Raw genomic sequence first — 25,146 nt, forward strand, 5'->3', positions numbered from 1 at the left:
GAGCGCCGCTGCCTTGATTTTCTCTCCTCACATGCTATTCTTGACCCACTACAATCTGGTTTTCGCCCTCTTCACTCAACCGTAACTGCGCTTACTAAAGTCTCCAATGACCTATTACTGGCTAAATCCAGAGGTCAATACTCCATCCTCATTCTTCTTGATCTTTCCGCTGCTTTTGACACTGTCGATCACAGCATACTTCTCGATACCCTGTCCTCACTTGGATTCCAGGGCTCTGTCCTTTCCTGGTTCTCTTCCTACCTCTCCCTCTGCACCTTTAGTGTTCACTCTGGTGGATCCTCTTCTACTTCTATCCCTCTGCCTGTCGGCGTACCTCAGGGTTCTGTTCTTGGTCCCCTCCTCTTTTCTATCTACACTTCTTCCCTTGGTTCATTAATCTCATCCCATGGCTTTTCCTACCATCTCTATGCTGATGACTCCCAAATCTACCTTTCTACCCCTGATATCTCACCTTCATCCAAACCAAAGTTTCAGCGTGCTTGTCTGACATTGCTGTCTGGATGTCTTAACGCCACCTGAAATTAAATATGACCAAAACCGAGCTTCTCATTTTCCCCCCCAAACCCACCTCCCCGCTCCCCCCGTTTTCTATTTCTGTTGATGGCTCTCTCATTCTCCCTGTCTCCTCAGCTCGAAACCTTGGGGTCATCTTTGACTCTTCTCTCTCCTTCTCTGCTCATATCCAGCAGATTGCCAAGACCTGTCGTTTCTTTCTTTACAACATCCGTAAAATCCGCCCCTTTCTTTCCGAGCACTCTACCAAAACCCTCATCCACACCCTTGTCACCTCTCGTTTAGACTACTGCAATCTGCTTCTTGCTGGCTTCCCACTTAGTCACCTCTCCCCTCTCCAGTCGGTTCAAAACTCTGCTGCCTGTCTCATCTTCCGCCAGGGTCGCTTTACTCATACTACCCCTCTCCTCATGTCCCTTCACTGGCTCCCTATCCGTTTTCGCATCCTGTTCAAACTTCTTCTACTAACCTATAAATGTACTCACTCTGCTGCTCCCCAGTATCTCTCCACACTTGTCCTTCCCTACACCCCTTCCCGTGCACTCCGCTCCATGGATAAATCCTTCTTATCTGTTCCCTTTTCCACTACTGCCAACTCCAGACTTCGCGCCTTCTGTCTCGCTGCACCCTACGCCTGGAATAAACTTCCTGAGCCCCTACGTCTTGCCCCATCCTTGGCCACCTTTAAATCTAGACTGAAAGCCCACCTCTTTAACATTGCTTTTGACTCGTAACCACTCGCTTCCACCTACCCTCCTCTCTTCCTTCCCGTTCACATTAATTGATTTGATTACTTTATTTATTTTTTGTCTATTAGATTGTAAGCTCTTTGAGCAGGGATTGTCTTTCTTCTATGTTTGTGCAGTGCTGCGTACGCCTTGTAGCGCTATAGAAATGCTAAATAGTAGTAGTAGTAGGAAGGACTTAGCAAAGCTAGAGGAATGGTCTGGAATTTGGCAGCTTAGATTTAATGCTTAAAAATGCAGGATCATGCATTTGGGATGCAAGAACCCGAAAGAGCGGTACGGTTTAGGGGGTGAGGAACTTTGAGCACAAACGAGGAGCGGGACCCTTGGTGTGATCGTATATGATGACCTTAAGGTGGCCAAACAGAAAAGGTGACAGTGAATGCTAGAAGTATACTTGGATGCACAGGGAGAGGAATGGCCAATAGGAAAAAGGAGGTCATGATGACCCTGTATAAGACTCTGGTGAGACATTTTTTTAGAATATTGTGTACAATTCTGGAAACCACACCTTCAAAAAATATAAACAGGATGGAGTCGGTCCATAAGATGGCTACTAAAATAGTCAGTGGTCTTCGTCATAAAGCGTATGGGGACAAAGATCTCAATATGTATACTTTGGAAGAAAGGTGGGAGAGGAGCGATATGATAGAGACATTTAAATACCTATGCAGCATAAATGCATAGGAGGCAAGTCTCATGAAAGGAAGCTCTGGAATGAGGGGGCACAGGATGAAAGTGAAAGCGGACAGACTCAGAAGACTGAGAAAATACTTCTTCATGGAAAGGGTGGTGAATTCGTGGAACGTCCGCCTAGTGGAAGTAGTAGAGATAAAAACAGTATCTGAATTCAAGAGAGCTTGGGACAAGTACATAGGATTTCTAAGGAAGTGATAGGGAGAGTAGATGAAATGGATGGGCAAACTAGATAAAAAAAATGTAGGCAGAGAAAGACCATATGGCCTATATAAGTACATAAGTATTGCCATACTGGGACAGACCAAAGGTCCATCAAGCCCAGCATCCTGTTTCCAACAGTGGCCAATCCAGGTCACAAATATTTATATATTTATTACATTTGTATCCCGCACAATTCCCACTCATCGCAAGCTCTATGCGGCTTACATAGTAACAAATCACAAAATCATGAAGTTAACAATGATTTAAAGTATTATATAACAATAAAACATAATTAGACTAAGGTAGGTTGTAAGGAGAGGAGAGAAGAGTGAGGCAGGGAAGAAGAGGGGAGAGAAGCAGGGAACAGGGGGAAGAAGGGAGGGGGAGTGGGAAAGGGTGCAGGGAAGAAGAAAGGGAAAAGAAAAGTAGGGAAATGGTATGGAAGAGATCAAATGGTAAAGGATAAAGGGGATGTCAAAGGTAATTGTCCGTTAAGTGAGTGAATGTTTCAAGTAGAGAACTATTGAGTTGAATAACCTTTTTTTAAATAAGTGGGTTTTCAATAATTTCCTGAAAGGAAGGTATTCACTTGTTGAGCGGATATGTTTGGGAAAATAGTAAAAAACATTTTATGCTGCTTATCCCAGAAATAAGCATTGGAGTTTCCCCAAGTCCATTTTAATAATGGTCTATAGACGTTTCCTTTAGGAAGCCGTCCAAACCTTTTTAAAACCACGCTAAGCCTTTACCACATTCTCTGGCAAGGAATTCCAGAGTTTAATTATACATTGAGTGAAGAAATATTTTCTCCAATTTGTTTCACATTTTCTACTTTATAGCTTCATTGCTATTTGGAAAGAGTAAACAAGTGATTCATATCTACCCCTGTTCCACTGCACTCATTATTTTATAGACCTCTATCATATCTCCCCTCAGCTGTCTTTTCTCCAAGCTGAAGAGCCGTAGCCGCTTTAGCCTGTTCTCATAGGGAAGTCATCCCATCCCCTTTATCATTTTTGTCGCCCTTCTACGTACCTTTTCTAATTCCACTATATCTTTTTTGAGATGCGGCAACCAGAATTGAACACAATATTCGAGGTGTGGTTGCACCATGGAGCGATACAAAGGCATTATAACATCCTCATTTTTGTTTTCCATTCCTTTCCTAATAATACCTAACATTCTACTTACTTTCTTTGCCGCTGCAGCACACTGAGCAGAAGGTTTCAACGTATCATCTACGACACCTAGATCCCTTTCTTGGTGGGTGACTCCCAGGGCTTTTTTGAGGGGGTACTTGGGGGTACTGAGTACCGGCACCTTTTCTATTGTCTGCTAAAACTGACTTATGGACCCCATGTTTTAATGAAAGAGCTCAGGCTCTACACATCAATTCTGCCTTGTCATAGATTCTGTGACTGGTTGCAGGGGGCTTGGCTATTGTGGGATGGGTCCCTCAGTGATTACCCCACCCCTGAAGGGTGGCCTGGCATTTGAGTACCGGCACCTTTTTTGCTAGAAAAAAAAACGCACTGGTGACTCCTAATGTGGAACCTTGCATTACGAAGCTATAATTCAGGTTCCTCTTTCCCACATGCATCACTTTGCACTTGCTCACATTAAACGTCATCTGCCATTTAGATGCCCAGTCTCATAAGGTCCTCTTGTAATTTTTCACAATCCTTTTGCGATTTAACAACTTTGAATAACTTTGTGTCGCCAGCAAATTTAATTGCCTCACTAGTTACTCCCATCTCTAGGTCATTTATAAATATGTTAAAAAGCAGCAGTTCCAGCACAGAACCCTGGGGAACCCCACTAACTACCCTTCTCCATTGAGAATACTGACCATTTAACCCTATTCTCTGTTTTCTCTCTTTTAACCAGTTTTCTTTCACCGTTCTTCTCATTCTATCATAGTCTCCTTTTTGAAAGTTAAACGCTAATATATTGGATTTCCTACGTATACTTACTCCAAAGTTAATATCAAATCTGATCATATTATGATCACTGTTGTCAAGCGGCCCCAGCACCTTTACCTCCTGGCTCCACTAAGGACTAGGTCTAGAATTTTTCCTTCTCTTGTTGGCTCCTGTACCAGCTGCTCCATAAAGCAGTCCTTGATTTCGTGAAGGAATTTTACCTCCCTAGCATACCCTGATGTTACATTTACCCAGTCAATATTGGGGTAATTGAAATCAAGCGGAATAGGTAGAATCTTTTATCAAACAAAGTTTGGGGAGTACATGGCTGAGCTAGTGTGAAAGTTGTGAGTGGAGTTTTTTTTTGAAAACACATGACTGATACGGTTCCCTCATTATACAAAAGGCGTGTCCTTTAAGAACGAGGAGTTTCCGTTTGATCTGATGTCTTTATTTTTCTCCACGTTTTTGCTTTTTCTTTTTGTTTGCCATTGTTACTCTCAAACACGTTGTATATAAGGTAGGAAGGTGCAACTTTGTTTGGTAATTGAAATCACCCATTATTATTGTGTTGCCTAGTTTGTTAACGTCCCTAATTTCCTTTAACATTTCTACATCCATCTGTTCATCCTGGCCAGATGGACAGTAGTACACTCCTATCACTATCCTTTTTTTTTTTGTTACATTTGTACCCTGCGCTTTCCCACTCATGGCAGGCTCAATGCGGCAGGCAATAGAGGGTTATGTGACTTGCCCAGAGTCACAAGGAGCTGCCTGTGCCGGGAATCAAACTCAGTTCCCCAGGACCAAAGTCCACCACCCTAACCACTAGGCCACTCCTCCACTCTTTTCCCTTTTACACATGGAATTTCAATCCATGGGGAGTGTTTTGTTTCCTGCAGAATTTTCAGTCTATTTGATTCAAGGCCCTCCTTAACATACAGTGCTACCCCTCCTCCAATTCGATCCACTCTATCACTACGATATAATTTGTACCCTGGTATGATAGTGTCCCACTGGTTATCCTCCTTCTACCATGTTTCTTATCCAGCTTAGCAATAAGTTTATGAATTTCACTTTTATGTGTTGCCTACTCGCACTTCAATAGTACTTATCATGCTCTCTGTCTGTAATTCACGTACCCCTCTGCAACACAAGATACATTACCTCTTTTTCTCTACGTAAAGTTCTGCAAGTTGTCTGAATTTTTAACTGCCCACTTTTATGCTTGTCATCTTACCCTAGCATCTTGTGACCAGCTATGTTCCATTATTCTAAACAATTTACGTACGTTAATGTGAACATCTAGTTTATAGAACTGCTCTTATTCTTACTGCAACCTAGAAGCTAAAGGGGTGCTGGCTGCCGCATAGATAAATGACCAAAGTTAGGACTGCTTTTTGAGTAGTCCTATTTGGGCACCCCAACATAACAGCCTGGACAAAACAGCCCCAACAAAATATCCCTTGACAAAATAGCTTCAACTGGCCCCAGAAGTGTTCTCTCTGTTGTGTCCTGCCTACATGGACATAGAAAGTTGTATCAGATGAGGCGGGACACAACAGAGGGAACGCCTTCTGGGGCTGGCCAAAATAGCTTGTTTTCCTTGTTGACACTGCTGGCAGCCCACAGGAACATTGGGGGATTGCCGGGGGGGGGGGGGGGGGGTGTGGAAGAGCTAGAGATATACCGGACCATGCAGGGCAGGTAGGAGAGGGAGACATTCTGGACAATGACCAGTGAAACTGAGGTGGCAAAGGGGAGACATACCTCAGTTCAAAGCAACAGCGGTGCTCAGAAAGACACACAGTTGCAGCAGCAGAACAGGTAAAATACTCAGGGGTGGGGGCCCTTTTGTCGGAGGCCAAATTGTGGGCAGGCCCTGTTGCAGGGGCTGATTTGCCGGGGGGCTTTTTTGTCTGTTTTTTCTTTTTTTTGGTCGGGCTATTTTGTATTTGGGCCTTTCTGTTGGAGCTACTTTGACCAGGTACCTTGTATTTGGTCATTTAAGCTATGTGAGCACCAGCATTGAATACGGTCGGTGCTTGCATAATTCCTCTCAGACTCTGCTTCCAGGTTGCCCCTCGACTGCCCAGTTTTCCTCTATATTGTTAGAGCCAGTATTTAGTGGCACTGACCTCACAGTTAAACTTTTCACATTGCTGACTTCTTCCCCTCTAAACATGATTTCAGGTACTTGGATTGAAAGCTCTGAAATGTCTTCAATTCAGGGGTAAGATTTAAAGATTCTTATAGTTATGGACTAAAAAACCTTGGTTACAGTGGTGACAACACATAAATGAAACATCTTCTGAAAGCAATCGATCATCTTTTGTCCAAATTCTAATATAGCATCTAATGCCAAAAATACAAGCATTTACTCTTTTAAATCTGATATATCCTTCTACTTCTCCAATATCTTTCCATGCCACCTCACTTTTGTTTTACTATTATTTGAACTTTATGGCAATATCTTACTATATCTGCTTCTGATACTATAAATAATTTTAGGATATTCTCCTTGACAGCTGATAAATTGTTACATTGGCATTTAAATATGCTTTTTTAATTAGTTCTTTTTCAAAGCAATCAATTCAAACTATCTGTACCTGCATCTTACTATTAATTTACTGAAGAGCAGTATTAGTTTTCTGCTGCGTTTTGTACAGGAAAATCAAGTAGGGAAAACATACAGAGGCATGGATTCAGGAATCTTTTTTAACTCTGTCTGGAAGAGTATGTGGGCAGTGGCGGCCCTACCATTAGGCCAACATGTGGGGGCCTCAGACAGCATTCTTTATGGAGCGGCATCTCCCCTCTTTTCTTCCTCAACTCCCCTCCCCAAGCCTACCTTCTTGTTTTGTTTTTCAAAAGTCTGTGGCAGCATCAATCCCTATACACTGCCCTGCTGCTGGCACCGGCTTCTCCTCTGTACTGCAGCCCACCTTCTCTGACGTATCTTCCTGTTTCCTTGGAGGTGGGCACAGCAGTATAGAAGAGAAGCCAGTGTCGGCGGAAGGGCAGCATGTAGGGATCGCTGCCGTTGCCAACTTTTAAAACCAACAACAGAAAAAAGAGGGTTAAGGAAGGAAGGGGGGGGGAGGAGGAAGTTGGCAGAGAGTGTGTGGAAAGAAGTTGGACTCGGGGAGGGGGGGGGATGGGTGCGATGCAGGGGAGCCATCTCATGCCTTAGGCAGCCCCTGGATGTGAGAAGGGTTGTGTGGGTGAGGGATTCTGATGAAAACAACAGATTTATCTGTGAAAAAATGAGTGCATAGGTGAGTTGTGGGTATATATGAATAGGAGTGTGTGGACTGTGTAAATGTGGGGCTAAGTGTATCTGATTTTGAAAGTGGAAGGAAATGCCTTTGAAAATGCCTTCTGGGGCAACCTATCACCAGCTGCTTCAATTATGTCCTCGTCTCTGTGGGACATGTAGGTGTGTGTTTTGGGGGTGAGGATATGTATTATCTTTGTCTCTCTGTGCTGCTCTGTGGTAAAGTACTGAAGGGCTGTTATGTTCTTCTTTTTTTTATTTTATATATAAATGGAGCAGTATTCACATTCTAATAGTTTGCCAAAGAAAACAATGGGGATTTTTTTTTTTTTTTGGATACTGTGCTCATTGAAATTACTGAACTCATGTTTCTGAACTCATCTGAGATATTCACATTTCCTTCATGCATGCCAATTTGTTGAATTTCTATTCTTGTTATTACTACTACTACTTAACATTTCTAGAGCGCTACTAGAGTTACGCAGCGCTGTACAATTTAACAAAAAGGACAAAAACAACACATTTATCTGTGAAAAAATGAGTGCATAGGTGAGTTGTGTGTATATATGAATAGGAGTGTGTGGACTGTGTAAATGTGGGGCTAAGCGTATCTGATTTTAAGAGTTATTGTGCATATGGATTGACAGATGGATATTAAACCCTCTTATATAATTTCTTCCAAATATGAAATGATAGAAAGCATAAAAAAGGATTTTCAGGTTTTGCAAATAAGGTGACTATCAAAGAGAGCTTAGGTCGGTTACTTTAAAATTATACTGATCAACATGATGAAGCTACTTTTTTAAAGACTAAAAATGCAAGGTAATCTCTTTTCAATTTTAATTAGAAAAAATGTTTACCTAATTAGCAGTGACTTTATATTGTATTTACATACACAATTTAGTTTCTAAATTAATAGATAGAACATTAACCAACATTAAAATACTAGATTGCTAGTGTTTCTATATAGTATACCATTTAACATCCATAACCTCTTTAGAATTTTGTTTGCTATCTTTTTAAATGATTACAAAGGAGAGTACCTCATTGTCATAATATGCCCATTGGCACAAAAGCATGCCAGGCAGACACTAGTGCACATAGTCACTACATCTGCCCGCAGTATGAATGATGTTTCTGTAATGTTGTGCACATAAAGACATGTTTGAGAAGGCAGAGAGAATACTTTGGCTTGCTTTTCTGAGCAGATGACTGCAAACTGATGGTCTCCTATATCTTGAGAGGAAGAAGGTGAAAATGTGACCAGTTTTCTTTTTCTTTTCTCATTTTCATCTGTACTATTTGGGTCCCTCCAGACTTCATATGGTGGGTGTAATACACTTCCCAGGCAATCCAAACAAGAAAATGCAAGCACTGCTCCTTTCAGCATCAATACTGTACCTGTAATACAGAAGGTTAAAACACACCCATATTAGTTCTTTTAATGCACAGTTGACAAATGAACCAATCATCACTGATATGTACCACAACAATTATTTCAACACTGTCTTTGTTATGATAAACCAACTGAGAAGATAAAATGTTCTGTTTTTGAAATATTTCTTTTTTTTTATTTTATCATTTTACTTAATTACATTCACATTTATCACATAAATGTAAGGAAATACAGAAATTAATATAAAAAGGAAAACATTTTCTCTCAACAATATATATTTACATAATTGTCCACAATTGGAAGATCCAAGATCAGGAAAACAATCTTAAAAGAAAATAAGAAAAACTCAAAATGGTTAATCTTACACTTCAGATTTTCTGAGGGAGGAAGGTTAATCGGTTATTGCAGCCGGTACAGTGGTAACTGAAGGAAGTTGCTGCAGAGGATTCTTCATCTGTTTCCACAAACTCTTATAATTTCTTAGGTTCAAACAGATAAGTAATAAGGAAATAAAACACTTACAAGGGAATCGCGCTAGGAAGGTCCCACCTAGGGAAATGATTCCTGGCTTAAAAGCCAATGCCTCACACCTCCCAGTCTTCGATTCCCTTGATGTGTCAGGAAATATATGCATCTTTGAACCCAAAAAACTATCAACCATGTATCGGAAATACAATTTCAAAACATTGTTCCTATCTAAATCAAAGACGAAAGTCACTAATAATAACTATCTATAATTTCTGAATTTTCCAAAATGTCAGTTAAACTTACATCTCTTTTCTCTGATAAAGAAGATTTTAAAGGAAATATAATTTTAGTCACCAAAAGGTGGCTATCAGAAAGTATTAGCAAAGTATCAGAGAAATATTTCTTCAAGAATTCAGTAGCTGATATATAGAATATTATAGGTAAATTTATCATTCTCAAGTTATTTTCCCTTAATTGGTTCTCCAGAAATTCCAATTTTTACATGAAAGATAACTATTCTTCATTATCAAATTATCTGATTTTCATAGAGAAGCCATTTCCGTAATCAAAGTCTCTATTTTTATATCTTGGACTTCCACTTTGTTAGATAAGTATTAATATAAATTCTTTTAACTCACATAGTGAAAAATTTTAAACATCTGAAGAAGAGAGTTATTCACATTCTGCTGCAGTTCCTATAGTACGTCCATTATGACATTATTGGCTTCACCAAGTCCAATTTCTCCACAGAAACCGCTCCAGATATCTTCGGGGGGGGGGGGGGGGGGGGGGGGGGAAGAGCTCACTCTCCAATCCCCCAGTTGGTTTATTATCCGAGCCGATGCTGTGCCAGGACCTCCTCGGGTCACATGAAAATCCTAACCCACTTCGGGCGCTTCCATTATTGACCTCCATTGCGAAGCATTACTATTTCCGGGTCTTGGAGGGGTCATGCCAACAGGGGGACTCAAAGTCACTCCCTCCACTGAATTTTGGCAATAAAAGCCTTGCTGTTCCCCGAAGCAAAAACCGGTATCCCCGACGTTATGACCCCAAATCTCTCCAAAATAGACTGAGAAGTGGTGGGAACCCCAGCCGTGTTCGAGGAGGACAGCACCACGGCTTTGCCTTTTCTCTTCCCCATTCTCTGGGGAGCGCGCCCTCTTCTTCAGGCATTCTGGTGTAAAAGGGGAACTCAACTAACGTACGTCCTCCCTCAACGCCATCTAGTCTCCTCCAGGTTGGGACACTCTGTCTGGTTTCTCCTCAGAGGCCTGTCTGATATGGGTAACCCTACAGCATAGCCCTCTGAGTCATTGAAACACGGAAGCCCCTCCACTACTTACAAGGTGGTGTCCCTTCGGAGGGGTTGAAATATAATTTCAAAGGAGTGGTAGATAACTGTGCACTTATCTTAGCAATTAATACCTTTGAAGGTTAGAGTGCTCCTACTGCCCAGATCTAGCCTAATCAGCTGCCGATAGTTCAGTTCCTATTTTGCTCATGCTTTTTGAATGCAAAGTGGAATCTTTAATTGGCAAAACAGCTTGAGATGTGACTCAGGCTATTAATAGTGTTTTTTTTTTTCATACAACTGAATGGTTCACACATATGAAAATGTGACAACATTCATTAGGTTAACAGCAATTACATGAAAATATAAGAGAAATGGTGGTTTTATGTCTACTTTCCACCAGTAACATCATTTGTTTGCCTCCATTTTTTTGCATACTCAAGAAATGAAGGCAGATAACTGTAAAGGTATTAAAACCAAGAAGTAAACTGGGAATAGGGAAATACCTACTTAACCTGAATGCAATTTGACTTGAATGACTACTGAAAAGGCATCAGCTAAATCCCTCAATTCAATATCAATTATGCTTTATTAAACACAGAAACAGAGAAAAATGAAGGCAGATAAAGACACGTGGCCTATGCAGTCTGCTTATCTATGCCATCTACTATCCCTTCTTCTCCCTTAGAGATCCCTATGTACTTGTCCTAAGCTTTCTTGAATTCAGAAACAGTTTTCTCCATTACCTGAAGTCACCATCCTTTCCATGAAGAAGTATTTCCTCAGGTTACTTCTGATTCCATCCCCTTTCACATTCATCCTATGCCCCCTCATTCCAGAGCTTCCTTTCAATTGAGACTTGTCTCCTGTGCATTAATGCCATGTACATATTTACACATCTCTATCATATCTCCCCTCTTCTGCCTTTCTTCCAGAGAGCACATATTGAGATCTTTAAGTCTGTCCCCATACACTTTATGACGAAGACCCCTGACCATATTAGTAGCCACCTTCTGGACTGACTCCATTCTGTTTATATCTTTTTGAAGGGGTCAATATTCAAAGGTGCTTATGTGGTCAGGTGGTGATAGGGATTAGTGGAGTTCCAGCGACAGGGCCTATTTTTATCTGTATAGCACTAATCAGCAGTCAACTTTAAACAGAGAAGTTACCCATTTAAGACTGCATCATTTAGTGGACATTGGATATTATGCATAAAGATAAACAGTATAAATTATCCACTTGATCACAGAGAACACCCACTATAGGTAAGCAACTGCACCCGGGGCGTAGCCTCGGGTGGGCCTGGGTGGGCCCAGGCCCACCCACTTAAGCCCAAGGCCCACCCAGGAATGGTGCACCGCAACCACCCATGATCCCTTCCCTTCCCTCCACTCCCACCCCGTCCCACAGATCCAGCACTTCTCTTTTTTTCCTCCCTGTTTCTGCCGCGGTGCTTCCAACTTACAGGATTGGCGCTACCCAGCAGCGATCAGGCTGGCTCCGGCGTTCGCTCCCTTTCTAAAAGTAGATTGTATTTCAGAAAAAGCTACGATTTGTACCAAACGTTTTAACTCGTCCCCCTGCTTCTGAAAAGCTCTCTGTGCTACAAGTGGAATATTACTGGCTAGGTAATTTGTTCCCAGGTGGATAACATCAGTGTTAGACTCCTTAGTTTCTTCTCTGATTACAGCCAGCATATGTGTGTTCCTCTTTTTGAACAGATTTCTTGTAATCAACTGATTTTACATCTACCCTATATTAAAAAAAAACAACAAAAAAACAACCTTCCTTTCCTCTGACTTGGAGATCTACTGGTTCCTATAAGTTACTATATTTCTGCTCTTCTGACAAAGCTATGGGGCTGTATGGGTTACATCCCAAGTTACTGAGGGAACTCAGAGAAATTGTGGCAAGACCTCTTAAGGATTTATTTAATAGATCTTTCGAGATGGGAGAGATTCCGCAGGATTGTTGAGTGGATGTGGTCCCTCTTCACAAAAGTGGGGACAGGGAAGAAGTGGGAAACTACAGTCCGGTAAGCCTCATGTCGGTGGTGGGAAAAATAATGGAGTCGCTGTTGAAGGAAAAGAATCCAATGGGTTCCAGGCAACATGGTTTTACCAAAGGAAAATCCTGCCAAATGAATCTGATTGATTTTTTTGCCTGGATGACTAGAGAACTGGATGAAGGACATGCAATAGATGTAAACTATTTGGATTTCAGTAAAGCCTTTCATATGGTTCCTCACAGAATACTCCTGAATAAGCTAAGAGGGCTGAACATAGGACCCGAAGTGATGAACTGGACTGGAAACTGGTTGACCAACAGGTGGGAAGGGGGTAGTGGTAAATGGAATCCGCTTGGAGAAAAGGAAAGTGAATAGCGGAGTGCCTCAGGGTTCAGTACTGGGGCCGATTCTGTTTAATATATTTGTAACAAAAGAGAGGTTAAAACAGTACATAAGCACAAGCAACCAAAGAAAAAAGTGGGATATCCACTATATTGGCTGTCTTCATGTCATCTGCAAAAAAGCAAACTTTTCCCTCTGCTGAAGGGTTAGAGGGAAAAGTTTGCTTTTTTGCAGATGACATGAAGACAGCCAATATAGTGGATATCCCACTTTTTTCTTTGGTTGCTTGTGCTTATGTACTGTTTTAACCTCTCTTTTGTAAGAGACATTGCTGATGTCTCTTACAAATATTTTAACCAAAGAAAAAAGCATAGCTGAGCCTTCAAGACTGAGACAAACAAGAGTCCTTTTATTCTGAAAGACCCGCCACGGGCTGTGTTTCAGCGTAAAGAAACCTGTCTCAGGTGAACCGGAAGCTGCGAGAACCTGAAGGAGGTAGAACCAATTCCGTGATCTCGGAAGTACTTGCTGCAAAGGGAGGCGTTATTACAGCAAGGAACTTGTTTTTACAGATTGTTCATTTTATTGTCATTTGGATGGGGATCCCACTCTGAATTTTCAAAGGGAGACTAGGGAGATTTTGATACAAGCAGAACAGCAAGGAAGTATTATCATCAGGGAATTCCAATATTTGTATAAATCATTTCCACGGATACCTCATATATATTTCATTCCCAAGATTCACAAATCCCCAACAAATCCCCCAGACAGACCTACAGTCTCGGGTATTGATGGTTTGTTTAAACTCCTATCCCAATATATAGATTACCATCTTCAACCTCAGCCCTTTGGAACGCAATCTTATGTTAGAGACTCCTCCCATCTGTTATCAATACTGGAGTCCTTGTATTATGATGATGAATAGCCAGTTGTTTTGGTTACTTTAGATGTCTCAGCCCTCTACACTAATGTGGCTCAACAGAGTGCTTTACGCATCATAGATGAATGTGTTCAAAGGTTAGAGATCTCTTATGACAAGAAGTCTTTTTGAACCAAATTGCACAACTGGTGATCACAGAAATTATTTTAGGTTTAATAGTGATTTCTATTTGCAAACTAAGGGAGTGGCAATGGGGGCTATGGTAGCCCCTACTGTTGCATGCCTTTACATGACTGAGTTTGAGATCATATATGTGTATGGATCTATGTTTGCGAAACACATTCGTCCATTGAAACATTTCACAGACAATTTTTTTTTATTTGGCGAGGCACTCTTAGTGAGCTAAGGACATTCTTACATTATTTAAATAATTGTGATGTCAACACTATTGTTTTCCTTGCAGGTAGAAGGACATGAAGTATTCACACTTCTGTTTTTCGAAAACCCACTGATAGAAATACCATACTTCATTATACCAGTTACCATCCGAGGAGTTTAAAGAATGGTATTCCGGTGGGGCAGTTTCTTAGGATAAAGCTACTATGTAGCACACAGAAGGACTATCAGATCCATGCTCACCAATTATTTGACAAATTTAGACAGAGGGGATAAGCTAGAAGAATTATATCATCAGCTTATAAGCGAGCCACTGTCACGATTGTGCCCATGTTTCATGCTCTCATGCATCTCGCCACCTGGTGGTTAGACCTGGTGGCTGTGATGGACTGTCTGTTTGCTGTTTTCCATGTTCCAGAAGTCATGCCGGTCTGGTCCGGATTTTCCAGCCCTCCAGACTGTCTTGGGATTTTTGGATCTAAGCAGCACCCTTACCTGGTGACCTCCCTTGTATGTTGCCTTTATTAACCACCTGGAAACTTTCTACTTTGCCTTGGCAACAGAGGTCTTGAGTTGTGTTCCTGTCCCTGTTGGTCTGTTGCGGTTCCTGCCCTGAAAGTTTTCTTTGTCAGCTTGACCCTGCTTGTTTTCCTGGTTTATTCTACTGTCTGCTGCCTGCCCAAGATCCTGCTTGTTTCCTGGTTTATTCTACTGTCTGCTGCCTGCCCAAGACCCTGCTTGATTCCTGGCTTATTCTCCAGTTTGCTGCCTGCCCAAGACCCTGCTTGATTCCTGGCTTATTCTCCTATTTGTTGCCTGCCCAAGTCCCTGCTTGATTCCTGGTTTACTACTGATTGCCACCAGCCTATAGACTCTGTTTGGTTCCTGGTTTCCCTTCTGCTTTGCTGCCTGCCAGTAAGACTCTGCTTGGCTCATGGACTATTCTCCTGCTTACTGCTTCTGTTCCAGTCCAGCAACTTCAGTCCGGCTGATCCAGTTCTGGTGGTACCAGTCTGTTCTGCTTTGCCTCCTGTTTGGGTGATTCGCCTGCCGCTGCTGCTCCTTGGCAGTGGCCCAAGGGCTCACTATTCCTGACTAGCGTGACAGCCACTAATGCTCACAGGCATTGTTGATGGATAGTAATCAGCAATCCAGACGTGCTAAACAAGCGTTGACCTGTGTTTTACCATTCTCTCGACAAGGGGACTTAGTGAGACATATCATCAATAAGCACTGGTCAATTTTATGTCATCTTCAATTTCATGACAGACCCCAGAATGCATATATAAGAGCTAATAATATGGGTGAGATGTTATAGCTAAGGTACTTACCTGTAGCAGGTGTTCTCTGAGGATAGCAGGCTTTGTATTCTCACAAGTGGGTGATGCCAACCCGCGTCGCCCGGTCTGGGACTTATAGCAAGAACAAGTAGAACTTTGGGGAGCGCAACAAACGCTCCACTGCGCATGCGTGCATGTCTTCCCGCCTGCTGTGAGAATGTGTTCTCCTCAGTTTAATATTATAGCAAAAATAAAATAAAAAGAACAAAGGAGACAACTCCAAGGGGAGGTGGGAGGGATTGTGAGAATACAAAGTCTGTGTCCTCAGAGAACACCAGCTACAGGTAAGTACCTTAGCTTTCTCTGAGGACAAGAATGATTATGTATTCTCACAAGTGGGGAATCCCTAGTATCCAGGCTCACCAAAAACAACAAACATGGGTGAACTGGGCCTCGCAACGGCAAGGACATAACACAGATTAACCTGAAACTATATACAATCTGAATGAGAGTGCAGCTTGGAACAGAATGAAATGGGTCTAGGAGGGTGGAGTTGGATATTAGACCACAAACAGATTCTGCAACACAGTCTGCCCGAACTGACTGTCATGTAAGGTATCCTGCTCAAGGCAGTAGTGCGATGTGAATGTGTGGACTGAAGGCCACATTGCAGCTTTGCAAATTTCTTCAATGAAGGCTGACCGCAAGAAAGCTACCGACATAGCCATAGCTCTGACATTGTGAGCCGTGACATGACCCTCTAGGGCCAGCCCAGCCTGGGCATAAGTGAAGGAAATGCAATCTGCCAGTCAATTAGAAATGTTGGTTTCCTGATGGCGACACCCATCCTGTTGGAATCAAAAGGAACAAAAAGCTTGGTGGACTGTCTGTGGGGCCTGGTCCATTCCATGAAGTAAGCTTATGCTCTCTTCCAATCCACGGTGTGCAAGCTGCTTTTGCCAGGAAAGAAATGAGGTTGGGGAAAGAATATTGGCAAGACAATCGACTGGTTCAGATGGAATTCCGGCACCACCTTCGTCAGAAACTTAGGGCGAGTGCGGAAGACTACACTATTGTGATGAAACTTAGTATAAGGTGCAACCACCACTAAGGCCTGAAGCTCACTGACTCTATGAGCTGAAATAACAACCACCAAAAAAACGAACTTCCAGGTCAAGTACTTCAGTGGCTTGAAAGGAACTTTCATCAGCTGTGTGAGAACGACGTTGGGATCCCATGACACTGGTGGAGGTTTGACCCGGGCTTTGACAAAAGCACACCTCTCATGATGCGAACAACTAGAGGCTGTACAGAGATGGGCTCACCTTCTACACGCAGATGATAAACACTAATTGCACTAAAGTGAATCCTTACGGAGTTGGTCTTGAGACCAGACTTTGAAAGGTGTAGAAGGTATTCAAGCAGAGTCTTTGTAGGGCAAGCAAAGGGATCCAGGGCCTTGCTCTCCCACCAGATGGCAAACCTCCTCCATTTGAAAGAATAACACCTCTTAGTGGAGTCTTTCCTGGAAGCCAGCAAGACCCGGGAAACAACCTCTGAAAGATGCAAGGAAGAGAATTCTAGGCTCTCAATATCCACGCTGTGAGAGCCAGAGACTGGAGGTTGGGATATAGAAGTGAGCCCTCATTCTGCATGATGAGGGTTGGAAAAAACTCCAATCTCCACGGTTCTTTGGAGGATAACTCCAGAAGAAGAGGGAATCATATCTGCTATGGCCAGTATGGTGCGATCAGAATCATGTTTCAGTGGTCTTGCCTGAGTTTCAACAAAGTCTCCTCACTAGAGATATGGGAGGAAATGCATACAGAAGACCTGTTGCCCAATTGAGGAAGGCATCCGACGTTAGTCTGTCATGGGCCTGAAGCAGAACTGAGGGTTCTTGTGGTTGATCTGAGTGGCAAAAAGATCCACTAAGGGGGTGACCTGTGCTCAGAGTTTGTGGACTATGCCCATATTGAGAGACCACTCGTGTGGCTGTATTATTTTGCTCAGTCTGTCAGCCACGGTATTGTTTTTGCCTGCCAGATAAGTGGCTCGAAGGAACATGACATGCTGGCGAGCCCAATGCCACATCCAGATGGCCTCCTGATACAGAGGGCGTGATCCAGGGCCTCCCTGCTTGTTGGTGTAATACATCTGACTGTCTGTTTGAATGAGTACAATTTGATGAGACAGCTGATCTCTGAAAACCTTTAGAACATTCCAGATTGCCCATAGCTCCAGGAGATTGATCTGAAGATTTGTTTCCTGGGTGGATCAAACACCTTGGGTGTGAAGCCCATCTACAGGAATTTGGAATGGAAGTCTTAGAGTCAAATTGGATCGAATTGTCCACCATTGAAGAGAGCGTACAAGCTCTGGGGACACTTGAATGACATCTTCCAGGCTCCCCAAGGCTTGATACCACTGAGAAGCAAGGGTCCATTGAGCTGATGTCATGTGAAGAAGTGTCATGGGTGTAACATACACTGTGGAAGCCATGTGGCCCAACAATCTCAACATCTGCTGAGCTGTGACCTGCTCAGAGGCTTGAATCTGGGAAGCGAGTGCGACAAGAGTGTCCACTCTTGTCTCTGTAAGGTAAGCTTGAACCTTCTGTGTATCGAGTAGGGCTCCTCTGAATTCCAGTTGCTGGACAGGGTGAAGATGGGATAGTTTAAAACGAACCCTAGTAGCTCGAGCACCTGAACAGTCATTCGCATGGACTCTAGAGCTCCATCTGAAGAGGTGCTTTTCACCAGCTAATCATCGAGATATGGGAACACATTGACTCCCAGTCTGCACAGTGATGCTGCAACTACCGCTTGACCCTGGGAGCTGATGCGAAGTCAAAAGGCAACAGACAGTACTGAAAGTGATGTGTACCCAGCTGAAAATGAAGATACTTCCAGTAGCCTGGAAGTACCGGGATATGAGTATATGCATCCTTCAAGTACAGAAAACATAGCCAATTGTTTTTCTGAATCATTGGGAGAAGGGTGCCCAGGGAAACCATCCTGAACTTTTCTCGGACTAGGAATTTGTTCAGGGCCCTTGGGTCAAGGATGGGACGCATCCCGTTTTCTTCTGCACAAGGAAGTACCTGGAACAGAATCCCCGCCCTTACTCCCCTGGTGGAACGGGTTCAACTGCCATGGGCTTACAGTAGGGCGGAGAATTCCTCTTCAAGTACTTGCCTGTGCTGAGAGCTGAATGAATAAGCTCTTGGTGTGCAATTTGGAGGTTTTTGATGCCAAATGAGTGCATATCCGAGATGGACTATTTGAAGAATCCACCTTTTGGAGGTTATAAAGGGTCACCTTCCGCGGAAAAACGTCAGCTTCCACCCCCCCCCCCCCCCCCCCCGGTAAGTCGTCTGGGACTGACACTTTTACTGTGGCTATGCTCTGCTGGAGCCAGTCAAAGGCTCGTACCTTGCTTTGACTGGGGAGCAGCAGGGGCCTTAGGCGCATTCTACTAAAGTGAACGAGTGGGCTGGGGTTGAGCCTGAACAGGCTGGCAAGCCGAGATATTGTACCTACGCCTCTGATAGTAATAGGTATTCCTCTTTGGTTTGCCAAAAGTCTTCCTAGCTGAGGAGGTAGATACAGAAGGCGCCCGGTGGGAGAGAGAAGAGATGGTATCAGTATGTTTTTTTGATTTGGTCAGTGACCTCCTCAACCTTCTCTCCATAAAGGTTATCTACCTGGAATGGGGAATCCGCCAACCTCTGCTGAAAAGAATGTTCCAAGTCAGAAACACGTAACTATGAGAGTCTATGCATTGTTATACTCTGAGCAGAGATCCTGGATGCCACATCAAAAGCGTTGTAAGTGCCACTGGCCAAGAACTATGCCTTCTGCTGCTTGACCAACTGGCAAAGTGACTCAGCCTGCTCTGGAGGGAGCATCTCAGCCAGATCCGACAACTTGCACGCTGAGTTTTGCAAGTGGATGCTTGTGAAGAGCTGGTATGACTGTATCCAGCAAATCAGCATTGAAGCCTGGTACATCTTCTTTCCAAAAGAATCCAGGGTTCTAGCTTCTCTACCTGGGAGCGCTGTCCTCACTTGGATTTCAGGGCTCTGTTCTTTCCTGGTTTTCTTCTTATCTCTCCCAGCGTACTTTTAGCGTATACTCTAGTGGATCCTCCTCTACTTCTATCCCACTGTCAGTTGGTGTACCTCAGGGATCTGTACTGGGACCTCTTCTTTTCTCCATGTATACTTCTTCCCTTGGTACTCTGATCTCATCCCATGGTTTTCAGTATCATCTTTACGCTGATGACTCCCAGATCTACCTCTCCACACCAGAAATCTCAGCAGCAATCCAGGCCAAAGTATCAGCCTGCCTGTCTGACATTGCTGCCTGGATGTCTCAGCGCCATCTGAAACTAAACATGACCAAGACTGAGCTTCTCATCTTTCCCCCTAAACCAACCTCTCCTCCTCCCCCATTCTCTATTTCTGTGGATAACACTCTCATCCTCCCTGTCTCATCAGCTTGTAACCTTGGGATCATCTTCGACTCCTCCCTCTCCTTCTCTGCACATATTCAGCAGACTGCTAAAGCCCTTTCCTTTCTGAGCACACTACCAAAACCCTCATCCACACTCTTATCACCTCTCGCTTAGACTATTGCAACTTGCTTCTTACAGGTCTCCCACTTAGCCATCTCTCTCCTCTTCAATCTGTTCAAAATTCTGCTGCACGACTAATATTCCGCCAGTGTCGTAATGCTCATATTAGCCCTCTCCTCAAGTCATTTCACTGGCTTCCTATCCATTTCCGCATACAGTTCAAACTCCTCTTATTGACCTATAAGTGCATTCACTCTGCAGCTCCTCAGTACCTCTCCACTCTCATCTCTCCCTACATTCTTCCCCGGGAACTCCATTCACAGGGTAAATCTCTCTTATCTGCACCCTTCTCCTCCACTGCTAACTCCAGACTCCGTTCCTTTTATCTTTCTGCACCATATGCCTGGAATAGATTTCCTGAGCCAGTACGTCAAGCTCTATCTCTGGCCGTCTTCAAATCTAAGCTAAAAGCCCACCCTTTTGATGCTGCTTTTAACTCCTAACCCTTATTCACTTTGTTCAGAACCCTTATTTTATCATCCTCACTTTAATATTCCCATCTCTTGTTTGTTCTGTCTGTCTGTCCTAATTAGATTGTAAGCTCTGTCGAGGAGGGACTGTCTCTTCATGTTCAAGTGTACAGCGCTGCATACGTCTAGTAGCGCTTTAGAAATTATAAGTAGTAGTAGTCCCTGGAAATTCTGGCTCTTTAGAGAGTGGATTCTATCATCATGGAATTGTGAGGCAACTGAAGCTTATCGAACCCTGGTGAACTGTGGATCTGATACTAGGTGTCGATCGTCTTGGACATGACTGGGACCGAATAAGGGGACTCCCAGTTCCTAATGAGGACTTCCTGGAGTACTTCGTGGAGAGGGACAGTCACAGCCTCCGTAGGAGGAAATGTATAGTCCAGGAACTCGAGCATCTTGGCCCTGGGCTCATCTTCCACTTCCAAAGGAAAAGGGAATAGATTAGCATTTTCTTTAACAAAAGAAGGGAATGAAAGGCTCTCTGGAGAACACTTTCTCCTTTCAGGTGGAGGGGAGGGTTCAGAGGAAATTCCATAGGACTCATCAGAGGAAAAATACCTTGAATCCCTCCTCTGAATCTCATGAGCGCTCCTCTTCAGTGTCAGAAAATACCTCCTGATGGGAGTGTCAAGACAGAACCTGCCTCGATGTGGAGGAGAACGGTGTAGAGGTCAGTTCCTGCCTGGATTCCAGCGAAGCTTCCTCCACCAACGTCGAGGGCCGCAATGGTAGGCAGGGTAGGTGCAAGCACCCCCGATGCTGATGCACACCCTTGTATTAGGCCATCCAGCAGCTCAGGAAGCAAGGCCTGCATGTGCTCATCGAGTTCCGACACTGGGAAAGGCTGTGGTGCCGGCTCAGGCGCAGAACTGCTGGGGTCAATGCTGGAGCAGGGTCTTGGCTGCTGGGAGACTGACGCGTCGGCACCTCCTGTATGGAGTGGAAGTGGTCCTCCCAGCGCAGACTCTTCTCAGGTGCCGAATCCTATGACACCCCAGAGCTCCCGGCACCATGTGTTGAGGGTGACCAATGACGATGCCTCTTGGCCTTCGCCTGAAGTGTGTCACTGAGGCCCTTCGATGCCGTCCAAACCACATGTTGCCTCGGGATCAGGTCAGACAATGGACAGTCCTGGGGGCCCTGCACAGCAGGAGGCCTCGAAGCAGGTGGCGACCCAATCGATGCTTCACTGCTCCCAGTGTCTAAGGGTCTAGAGCAGTCGTGCTTACCAACGCTCCTGGTGCGACACTCTTTGTTGAGGAACTGGACTTTGCTCCAAAAATCTTCTTTCGTTGAGCCTCTCTGGAAACCTGGGTCCTCTTCTTCATGCAAAGACAGAGAACACAGTTAGTGGGGCTATGGTCATAAGTACATAAGTATTGCCATACTGGGAAAGACCAAAGGTCCATCAATCCCAGCATCCTGTTTCCAACAGTGGCCAATCCAGGTCACAAATACCTGGCAAGATCCCAAAAAAATACAAAACATTTTATTCTGCTTATTCCAGAAATAGTGGATTTTCCCCAAGTCCAATTTAATAATGGTCTATGGACTTTTCCTTTAGGAAGCTGTCCAAAACTTTTTAAAACTCTGCTAAGCTAACCGCCTTTACCACATTCTCTGGCAACAAATTCCAGAATTTAATTACATGTTGAGTGAAGAAAGATTTTCTCCAATTCGTTTTAAATTTACTACATTGTAGCTTCATCACATGTCCCCTAGTTCATGTATTTTTGGAACACGTAAACAGACACTTCACGTCTACCCGTGCCACTGCACTCATCATTTTATAGACCTCTATCATATCTCCCCTCAGCTGTCTTTATTCCAAGCTGAAGAGCCCTAGCCGCTTTAGCCTTTCCTCATAGGGAAGTTATCCCATCCCCTTTATCATTTTCGTTGCCCTTCTCTGCACCTTTTCTAATTCCACTGTATCTTTTTTGAGATGTGGCGACCAGAATTGAACACAATATTCAAGGTGCGGTCGCACCATGGAGCGATACAAAGGCATTTTAACATCCTCATTTTTGTTTCCCGTTCTTTTCCTAATAATACCTAACATTCCATTTGCCTTCTTAGCTGCAGCAACACACTGAGCAGAACATCAACAACAACACCTAAATCCCTTTCTTGGTCGGTGACTCCTAACGTGGAACCTTGCATGAAGTAGCTATAATTCGGGTTCCTCTTTCCCACATGCATCACTTTCAACTTGCTCACATTAAACGTCATCTGCCGTGTAGACGCCCAGCCTCCAAGTCTCCTCCCGCGATTTAATGACTTTGAATAACTTTGTGTTGTCAGCAAATTTAATTACCTCACGATGTCGAATCCTCATGTCACCTCGGAGTTGGGTCTGACGATGGATGGTCCCAGGGGGCCTGCACAGCAGGAGGCCTTTTAGAGAGGTGGAGACCCACTTGACGCCTCACTGCTCCCAATGTCTAAGGGTCTCGAAGCAGCCATACTTGCCAACGCTCCCAATGCCAGTGAGATGCTCGACACCGATGTCGACACCTCCGACCTCGATGCTAATGTCGAGGAACTGGACTTGGCTCCAAAAATCCTCTCTCATTGAGCCTTTTGGTAAACCTGGGTTCTCTTCTTCATGTGAAGACAGAGAACACAGTTAGCAGGGCTATGGTCAGGGCCAAGACACTAAAGACACCAAGAATGGTTGTCTTTACCCAATATAATCTGGTTGCACCTGGTACAGCTCTTGAAGCCACTGGGAATTTTCTTGGACATGGATGAGAAAACCTCATCAGCTAAATTAAATGACTCGATGGTGCTGTAAAAAAGGGTAAGGCACGGAAAAAGAGAGGAAGAACCCAACCGGTCAGGGCCTAAAAACAGCCCGATGATGTTGAAAAGAGAAGGAAACAAACTCTGGCAAAATTAATAAGGAAAATAAGGGACAGGTTTGAAAAAAGGCCCAAATAAAGGAGCCAGCAGAAAAAGAAAGAAAAATAGCTGAAAGGCACTGAAATAAAGCTCTCGAGACTGGGAGAGTGAGGAGAGGTTATAAAAAGCACACCTTCTCCTCACACAGAAAAAAGAGAACTGAGGAGACCGTGTTTGTGAAACAGGTGGGAAGGCACTCAAGCTCCACAAAGCTCTATTTTTAGCTTTGGCAAAATGCCAAACCGGGTGACGCGGATCGGTGTCACCCACATGTGAGAAGATTGAAGCTTGCTTGTACTCAGAGAATTTGTATTACAAACCATGATTTATTTATAACTAGGTAGGAAAACCTTTTAATAATCTAGATGGTGAAAGACCAAACTGGCCCATCCAATTTCTCAGTTTGGTTAGATGAGCATATAAACTGTAGTGTACAACCCAACACCAAACTCTCTTCTGATTTTATCTTTCACATACGCTCTCAGCTCTCTTCCTATCACCACTTTCTATATCTGTCCTAAGCATGCTCAAAATATGTTAAAAGTGAATTGATTCTGCACTTTTCTGCTTACTGACAGGCATGACCCATGACATACATAGCTAAAAGCTCAAACTTCATCTTTCTGTTTTTTTGCTGAGAGCTGTAAATGCAAGGTCACACTGTACCAGCAAAGAGTGCTCTTCCCCCTCCCCTTACAGAAATTGTGCCACTTACTCTAGCTCAGAAGAACAGGTTTACAGTTTGTGAAGGAAGAAGTGTTGAGGACTTAGGTAACACCGTGATAAGACCCGGGTGTTAGGCAAATTCCTGTACGAGGTGGCGACTGAAAGTCTTCAGTAAAAGAGCTTTGGACTTATCTTAAGATGCTGTGTTCTGTAAACATTCAGATAGTACGTTCCATTTAATGTAAACAATAACGTAAGACGGAATTTAGCTGATGTTATAATACAAGTGGCTGACATTTCAAGTTGTACACTGGTTGGGAAGGGGATTGATGCTCCAGCCAATGTATATTAGTGGCTGTTGTATTCCATCTAGTCAGAGGGGTCAGAAGATCAACCAAGTGACTCTTCATCACAGTGGTCTCTCTCCCTCTCGTAACAAATCACTATTTGTTACTCTGTCTAATTCCCTACCTAATTCCCTTATCTAATTCCCTACCTAATTCCCTAATTACTTTACCTAAATCCCTAATTACATATCAAATTACTTTGCCTAATTGTTTATTGCCTAATTAGATTATTGTCTAATTGCTTTATCATCTTATTGCCTTATTATTATCTGTACTGGAATAAAGACTATCCCTTTGGAAGGAAAATAGCTTCTGTCCTTTCTATCACCCCTTACCTCGGGGGTGGTTGGTCCATTATATCTGTGGTGGGCGAGAGTAGGTAGAAAAACCTTATTTGCCCCATACTTCCAAATTGTATATTTCTTATGGTAAAGTAGGTATATCAGAGAAATAATTCCCACATAATTACAACCTTCACTGATACTAGGTTGTCAGAGGGGGCCATGTAAGAACAGACTCCAACTATAAACAAAAGTGCTGGTATTCACCTCCATTAGTAAGCCATCTTGTCTTTAATTTTGATTCTTAGAAGATCAATACTTACATCAACATCCAGGACTCCTTCCGTATCTATTTCCAGGTTTTATAATAACCCCCATCGCCACAAAAATT

The 25,146-nt window shown here is 43.4% G+C and overlaps 1 protein-coding gene across 2 annotated transcripts in view; it reads right to left on the reverse strand.

Annotated features, from left to right (window-relative positions):
* STXBP5L (syntaxin binding protein 5 like) overlaps positions 1 to 25,146 on the reverse strand; it is a 663,841-nt gene that overhangs the window by 44,455 nt on the left and 594,240 nt on the right. For both annotated transcript variants that reach the window (XM_030203985.1, XM_030203984.1), the window contains one exon: positions 8,423 to 8,780. In XM_030203985.1, the coding sequence (XP_030059845.1) occupies positions 8,423 to 8,780 (358 nt within the window). The remainder of the gene's footprint in view (positions 1 to 8,422; positions 8,781 to 25,146) is intronic.

This window comes from Microcaecilia unicolor, chromosome 5 (genome assembly GCF_901765095.1).
Source record: "Microcaecilia unicolor chromosome 5, aMicUni1.1, whole genome shotgun sequence".
NCBI lineage: Eukaryota > Metazoa > Chordata > Amphibia > Gymnophiona > Siphonopidae > Microcaecilia > Microcaecilia unicolor.